The following is an 8,190-nucleotide window of genomic DNA, read 5'->3' as shown; positions in this document are numbered from 1 at the left end:
ATAAAAAAAAATTAAAAACTAGTTTGCCAGTTGATTGTTTTTGTTCCTTGTGGATCTAAGATTTACTATTTTCACAGGCAAGTGTGCAATATAATAGTTTCACAGGACTTTTATTAGGTAGCTTATTGTAAATATTAAATAGTTCTAATAACAACAACTTAACTTTATAATTGTTATTGTATGTAACAGTACAATACGTACATAAAGTACACATACTAGAATAAATATATAAAGAACAATATGTCACATGTTGTACAAGACAAATGCAATTCATTGATTTCTACTTGCTCATGAGTGAATCCACGAGGTGTTTACCACTTTTAAACGTCTTCTGAGAGTCAATGAGGTGAGTTGTGGTGACACAGGGAGTAGAGCAGCTGATCTCTCAGGATGTTGTTTCTGATGAAACACTGCTGAATATTCCCAGAGGCCACAAACTAGATTGAGGCTGCTCGAGTTACAACACACGAGATGTATGTGGACCTGAACGTGCACACATATTGACACAGTGAACAACATATCATCTTGCTGTACTGCATATTTGATGTCCCATATCTATACAGTATAGTGTATAGACTATGCTCACTATGAAAAGTCTGAATTGTGCAATGTGGACGGCTGACCATACAAAGTCAGTCTCTTTTTTTATCGCTTGCCGCTGAGGTACTGCACATGTACATTTCATTTTCAGTCACTCCACTGCAACTTTTCATCTAGAGTACAATTAACAAATCCACTAATACACATCACAGCTGAAGTTAATATTTAACTTAATCCTACAGAAAGCTAACCTACAACTGTCTATCATAGCAAATTTTGCTATATGATGCAGTGTCTGTGTATATTCTGGTTCATAATAGCAAATAAGTATAAAAAACAAATTAATTATAATTATATTATTATATAATTTTTTGTATTAAATTAGGGTTGTGTCCAGTTATAATGGCGTTGATCAAAAACTGGAGCTTCATGCTCAGTGTGACAGCTGACTATTTAGTTTCTTTCACATTTCTACTGTTAAAGCGTCCAAACATCCTCACATCTCTAATTTAAATCTTGTACCTACAGTGTACAATCCAATAACTACTAAGCCTTAGATGTCCCATAACCACTTATAACCTTGGCAGAACTAGTTTCAGGCACAATGTGCCTTTAAAACAGAACAAACTATAATCAAGCTGATTCTTTCATTCCCCTTGGAAGTTTTAAAGCTTTACCATCTGATTTCGCTTTTGCCTCCTGATATTCATTTTATTAAATCTACTTTTGTCACTAAGACATGTTGTTCTTGTTTGCTGGCTGTTTGACTATGACTGTTTCTTATTCTTGAGTCTCTTGATGTCAATGAGACTACCTGATTTAATAAAGTGACTTGTACGTGAATGTAGCCAGTATAAAGGAGTAATGGATTTCAAAAACGTTTAATTATTACATGAGAATAATAATAATTGGTTATCCATCAAATGTAATTGAGCTAATCTTTAAATTTAATTGAATTTAACTAAGTAACGTTGGTGATCATTAGTGACAGTGAGGTATGATGGCAGTGCGGTGATTCAGTTGGTATGCTGCTGGATCAGTCTCTTGTAGACGTGATTTATCATGTTTAGTCACATTGGCCTTCATTTACAAATTGTATTTATATTAGAATTTCTGGGATTCACAGTTTTGACCAAAAAGAGGTTTGATAAAGGTGAGAGTTCAATAATATTTTTGCGAGAAGAGTTCAGTAAGTTCTTGAAGTAAACATCTTTGGACAAACAGGTATTGAAGAGACAGTAGAGAAAAGTCGCATGTTTAGTCTTGAAAGCGTACGTGTGATTTGACTTTCACCTTGCATCGGATTACAGCCTATCTGAAGTTTTGATGATTTGTCCCTCGTTGTAAGAACATCGTGCTTATTCCCATTAGGCACACCTGCAGGCAGCACACTCCTCCACAGAGCTGCCAAGGCCTTGATGACACTCCCCCTCTTGCTATGGCTGATGTAATGTTCCTCTAGCATCGTTAATAGAATCACTCAGCAGCCAATAGCAGCAGGACAAGTTATGGCTCAGGGAAGGATGCTTTTTACTTGGCGAGCCATTCACATGGCTCCATGTGCTGCAACCTCGACGGTTCAACAGTATCAATGCCTCTGGTTATTTGCAAACCAAATTTCCCCTGCCTCCCTTGGATTCGGTGGGAACGGAGATAAACTAAGATAATCTGGAAAGCATAGAAAAAAACAAACATACACAGCACAAATGTCTCTCAGGGAAGAGGAATTTCAGTGCTTTGGAAATATGTGCATGACAAAAATACAATTTACGATTCACTAGTGATGTGTGTGATCAGGAAGACTTCTGTTTTTTTTCAATAGTGCTGTGAAACAATAAAAGGCATATAACTGTGAGATAGAATAATTTAAATAATCAACTTTATACAGTGGTGAGTTAGATTGTATTCGTAAATCTGAATCTGTTGTTGAAACTGATAAGAAACAGGCAGCCTAAAGTGCTGTGTCTACTTGTCCAACATTATAATATTGCAGAAGAGACATAATACTAATAATATTACCGTTGTTTTCAAAGTGCTATGACAGACAAACATACCCTCCACGTACAAGGTTCAATCCCTTTACGTTTATTACAAGTAAAGACAGTTGTTACTGTCTGCTTCCACTCAGTAATAAAAACAAACCATTGTTTATATTATTGTGATTTTGTTCGACATGCTCTCGTCTGTCTCCTCTTGATACAATCCAGACTGCTGCATTTCACTTTGTTAGGGGACGGAGGGTTTTCACAAAGATTAACATGTCTAAACACTATGTGAATCATGGGTTTCATCACTTTTGACCTTAGGTGCGTGGAGTAGCATACATCTCTACTCTAACAATATTATCAGGACATTTTTCAAAAATATTAAACATAAATATTGTCTGCACAAATAAAATAAGAGTATATTTTTACTAAAATAAGACACTACTGGTACCAAATGGTCACTCAGTCTGGGATATCCATACCTAACACCCATACAGTTGACATTTGTATGTTATGTGTCCTGCTGTATAGCCAGTCTGTCAAAGTGCCTTGTGGGAAAAGAGTTTCCGTTGCTTTGTCTCACATAATTAACCCCAAAGGATCTCTAACAGCTTCTATAGAGAAGAATATTGTTCACACTAAAATGACTTGATAAGCACATGCATTTAAGGACTTTTAATAGCATAATGACCCGTTTGCTGAAGTACACTGCTGTTGTTTTAAGCAGTTTACATTTGTTTTCTCTACAAACTACAGAATGTTTGAAATTGTGACATTTTGCTATTAAGAAAAACAAAGTCACTCACAAGCATTGTTGAAACTTTAATTTGCAATGAAAAACCAAATTTCTTTCACCTTTAACATTCTGTTGTCAAAGACAAGGCCTATCAATGCTAACAGCCCAAGAATTACCATCACATTTCTCTCCATTAAGTTGTTATTTTATTTGACAAAGCACGATATTCCCATTCCCCACCCAAACCGTGTTCTTTGTTCAGCTATACTTAACACAAAATAAACAGTCACAAGGAAGTTTAGAGGAACCAAACTTTTTTTCCTGATTGCCAAATGGAGCACATCATAAAACAGGTTTGTCATAATGTCCATTCAACCACACACCTTTCACAATGTTGGCAGTAATGCACAACTTCATTGCCCTTCACTTTTAAAGACAAAGCCAAGGAAGAGATGTACAGTAAGCATTTTTAGCATTGGAAGGCAGACTATAAACAGATGCATTTCAGCGCAGATGACAGATGTTTAGACAGAAGTGTAAACAGAAAACTGTCAACTTCATTTTTTAAACTTACCCACATAAGCTCGATGACATGAAACGCTGCTTTGTAAACGACAGAAATATACTCACGTTTCAGTGAGATTAATCATCACTGCAGAAAAGGGGAGGGGCTTAAATGACAAGATCAGCTGAGAGGTATTCCCTTTTCAACAAGCCATGAATCATGTCAGTATCACGATGAATAGATGACACATAAAATACAGCAACCACCTGTTGGCTCTTATAGCTGCAGGTAAAAGTTAAGGTCTTGCACCCCCACACAAGTCTTATTCTGCCTGGTGAGGTTGCACTTGGATTGAGCTGTGCTAGCAATTACTTGAGGCCTCCAAAGTCCATGTACTAATAAGAAGGGTAAAGGTGCATGTTGCCCTGCCCAAACAGGTTCAAAAAACAAATAAACAGAAGAGACACAGAGATGCCAATCAATGACTGTATATCTGTACACAGCCACACAATCCCAATAAGAGCACTTAACAGGTGTGAAATAGGTGAAAGAAATTGTGTTTATCATGGGTGTGTAGGGTGTTGAAGGTTTGGATAGAAATTCCTTTTGAAGACAAGTCATCATGTTTACTATCTATTTGTCTTTGAGGCCAGCAGAATCTGCAACATGATCTGATGTGCATGACTTCTGAGATGACTCATTTGATTTCTGAAGATACTGTTCTACAACGCTGACAATAGTCGACACCTCCGCCATGGCCCCTTTACCTGTAATAAAGTAAAGAATTGCCAAGTGACACAAACACCTTCTGTAGGGAAGATTAGTCAGTGGCCTGAAAGCAACGATACAAAGAATACACATACACACTTCTCATGCACATTTGCATACTCACATATACACCTACATAAACATAATATCTTGTACACTCCCAGGCTTTGCATAACTAAATCTATGCTGGGTTATTTAAGTGTGTTGTTCAGATAGATGTGTTGTACACAGACTGATCTCCTGATACTGTTAATGCAAACTTCTTACACCCCTGCTGCAAATGATTCAAAGTAAAAGTTTTCCAGAGCAGATATCTATTAGTCTATGGCTCCGACAGTGAAGCCACTGCAGAAAGTTAACATTTACAGTCATCGAAGTGAATGTTGCAAAACTATGGAAGCCATTTTAACATTTATTCCTTAAAACTTACTACTCGCTACAAGCAACTAATACTTATTTATTAGTTACTAGCAACTATTCCCGTTTTACTAGTATCAATTGATTAGATAGTAGTACTTCATTTTTTGTTCAGTTAACTAACTTTTCCGTTAGTTACTTCCAGATTTTTGCCACTGAAATCAATGGGCCTCTCCAGTTCAGATATCACCTAATCATTAGTTAAGTAGGGTGGGCATTCAAAAATTTTCAACTTAAAACCAGACTGAAAAGCCATATTTTACTGCTCTCCCTGGTTGCAAGTTTGAAGTCTGTTGCACCCATCTGAAAATAACCAGCATCACTGCTGGTGTGGTCAGAGGGGAGTCAGAAGTGTGCTCTGCTTCATCTTAAACTACACTCAACAGAGATGCCAGTGTACTGACACCCTGGAGCACAGCTTTACATCATTGCAGAAAGGTGAAAAGTCATGAGATCCACCGGAAGAAAGGATTTTGAATGAATTAACAGCAACAGTCAGCTTACACATATGGACATTTGATGACCAGAGGAAAAATATGGAGTGGAACTAAGCTGAATGAACATGATTTATGAAGGGAAATTAAAAAACAAGAGTTTGATAATTATATTGTGCTGACCTGAATAATTTCCTTTCTTTCAATCGAATTCAAGTGGGCTACTTTTTTAATTGTTTCTCCATATATTCAATGATTTCAGTCCATTTACATGTGGTGAACTTTATTTTGGCTTTTGAAGAGGGGCATAACAGACAAAGTTTGAGAAGTTTAAAAACCACTGTTTTAGACCATTGATATATGATATATCCTGTATTTGTACGCACTACTCTCTTTCAGTACCATTTCCACACCTGTCTGCATCTGCACCGTCTTGTATTTAGCTAATTCTGCTTATTTTATAATTACTTTCCTGATGAGTCATTTAAGGTACAAATTAATTCTACATACTTACAAACTGATATGGTAATAATAAATAAATTGAAAAGACTATAATGCAGATAGAAAGTATAGAATGGGAGCTAGAATTTGTCAGGTCATGTTTAATTTTCATGTTTCCGATTTATTGTTATTGTTTTGGTCAAACCAACAGGGTTCTGCATTTTGAGATTTCATAAGGTAAAAGTAAATATTGGTAGATACCTAATATCTTTCCCCCCCCCCCCTATTATTAAAACCCACCTTCATCTCCACACACTAGCTTCTTAGCAATGCAGGGTATTTCCACATATCCAAACTCTGTCAGCCTGGATACTTGCTGGGCTGTAATGGGATGCTGCCACATTGCTGTATTCATTGCAGGGCAGAAGAGGAGAGGGCGACTGGTATCCCATGCTCTTACCACACATGTCTGCCAATGACAAAGACTAATCAACTTCAAAATAAATTTCAAATTGCGTAATGAATGTAGCCAATAATAATTGGCTAAAACATTTTGTAAGTAATTGGATAATAATTTGATGTTCTCACCAGCAGATTGTCACAAATGCCATTAGCAATCTTTCCAAGAGTGTTGGCATCAAGGGGGGCAATGACAAGTAGGTCTGCCCAGCGCCTTAGCTCAATGTGTAGCACAGGGTCAGATCTCTGAGTCCACAGCTAGAACAGAGACATGTTGTTAGGCCCACAACCAATTTGACACTCACTTCGTCTTCCTTTCAGGAATGCGTGACACTGTGGACCAGGATTTCTCAATCTTTTCTGGCTGATGACCTCAGCAGCTGGAATGCTGTCAAGTACTCACTTTTTTACAATTTTTGAAGCATGAATGGAGCTTCAAATGGACTGAATGAAAAGTATGAAACACTGCATATCTGTTTTACTTAAAAATCCACAGATTATTAAAAGATACATTTTTGAAAAATCTTCCACAATCCAGTCATCTTATCTGTGGCAACAAGTCTGAGAAACTCTGCTATTCGCAGTCAGTCAATAAGGGCTGTACTAAATTTGATATTATTGACATTTAGTTCAATGTTACCTCCCACTCATCCTTGTCACTGTAGATGTTTACTGAAACCTCTGAAGGATTGTAGAAGTGCTTAGCATGCTCTGTGGTGACCACTCTTACATCCACCTAAAGCATAAAACAAGTGACAATCACAGGACTTAAAAAAAAAAAGAAAAAAAAAGCATTTCTAGCATTGCCATGGTGCTGAGGAGATGACTACAAACGGCAAGTAACTGATCTTTTTCTTAGAGACAGTTTTATGGGTCTAACGTTTTAGCACACCTCAGCAACTATTACAGAATTGTGTTGTCAGATTTGCACAGTAACAGTGGGCATTGTAGTTTTGACTTCATTTCTCAGGACTATATTACCTGTATCCAGCAGAATCTTTCTGTAATATTTAATTTCATTATAATCATCATTTTCACAAACATCCATTGCTTTTTGCAGTTACCAGAGTTTGAGTTTCTCCCTCTCTCTCTCTTTCTTTAATATTCACTGTGAATATTAAGGCTGTAAAGCTAAGTACACCTGTTACACAATATACAGTCCTAACAATGTCTTTACTTTATGTAGAGCAAAACATTTGACACAATAATCCAGACACCGTCACTTCAAGGTTTTTCACTTCTCGTTTTAGTTTCCGTTGACAGCCTATTTAGGGTTCTCATTAATATGCAGCTTTTTCTGTGTGCTGATGAAACTGAAGTCACTGTTTCTTTAGTTTAATCCCACTGTACTTTGTGAGGCTTCAGATGGAAAGAACTTTATCTGAAAGTAAAATAACAATGCTATAGCTGGATAAAAGAGGCCTATAATAACAAGATTATACTGCTGCGTTGTGGTGTTTTTTTAGACATCTGCCTGTTACAGCTGCTACATCTCCATCTTGCGGTTTATGTCAGCTCTGCCCGCCCCGCCAGGTTGAGAAGCAATACTGTTTGCAGGCGCATGGGCAAATACTTGGAGCATATAACAGAGACAGACGGGAGAAACTGTAATTAAAATCCGTCTCTGAATAAAAATGTATAAATACGAAGCAGCTCACCCCAGGGAGCTGAAGAAGCTGGGATACCAAAAGAGGCAGTTTCAAGGTTGCAACGCTTCCCGTCACGCCAACAAGAACACGAAACGTCCCACAAGATTTCAACAAATCAGTCTTTAGACAAGAAATATGATTGTCTGTCTGCATATTCGCATAGCAGCAAGAAGAGATCAATAAACTACCTTGTCGTGGCCCAGTAAAACGCTTCAACTTAACTACTTCCGTAAATATTCATCCCCAGCCAATCAGG

The 8,190-nt window shown here is 37.3% G+C and overlaps 1 protein-coding gene across 2 annotated transcripts; it reads right to left on the bottom strand.

Moving 5' to 3' along the window:
* Positions 1–3,334: 3,334 nt before the first annotated feature.
* ppcdc (phosphopantothenoylcysteine decarboxylase) lies at positions 3,335–8,174 on the bottom strand. Of its 2 annotated transcripts, XM_038705162.1 has the most exons (5): positions 7,944–8,173; positions 6,926–7,021; positions 6,415–6,543; positions 6,127–6,295; positions 3,335–4,533 (listed from the first exon to the last, which is right to left on the bottom strand). In XM_038705162.1, the coding sequence occupies exons 1-5, from the start codon at positions 8,085–8,087 to the stop codon at positions 4,400–4,402; spliced, it is 672 nt and encodes a 223-aa protein (XP_038561090.1). In that variant the 5' UTR covers positions 8,088–8,173; the 3' UTR covers positions 3,335–4,399. The 2 variants fall into 2 exon arrangements, with proteins under 2 accessions (XP_038561090.1, XP_038561091.1); XM_038705163.1 differs by lacking the exon at positions 6,926–7,021 and having other exon boundaries at positions 7,944–8,174.
* Between the last annotated feature and the right edge of the window lie 16 nt (positions 8,175–8,190).

The sequence above is a fragment of the Micropterus salmoides genome, unplaced genomic scaffold (assembly GCF_014851395.1).
Source record: "Micropterus salmoides isolate LMB-PRFRI ecotype aquatic unplaced genomic scaffold, ASM1485139v1 Ms_hic_scaffold_8, whole genome shotgun sequence".
NCBI classification, from domain to species: Eukaryota; Metazoa; Chordata; class Actinopteri; order Centrarchiformes; family Centrarchidae; genus Micropterus; species Micropterus salmoides.
The sequence above is the reverse complement of the archived record's forward strand: the minus strand, read 5'-3'. Positions and strand labels throughout refer to the sequence as shown.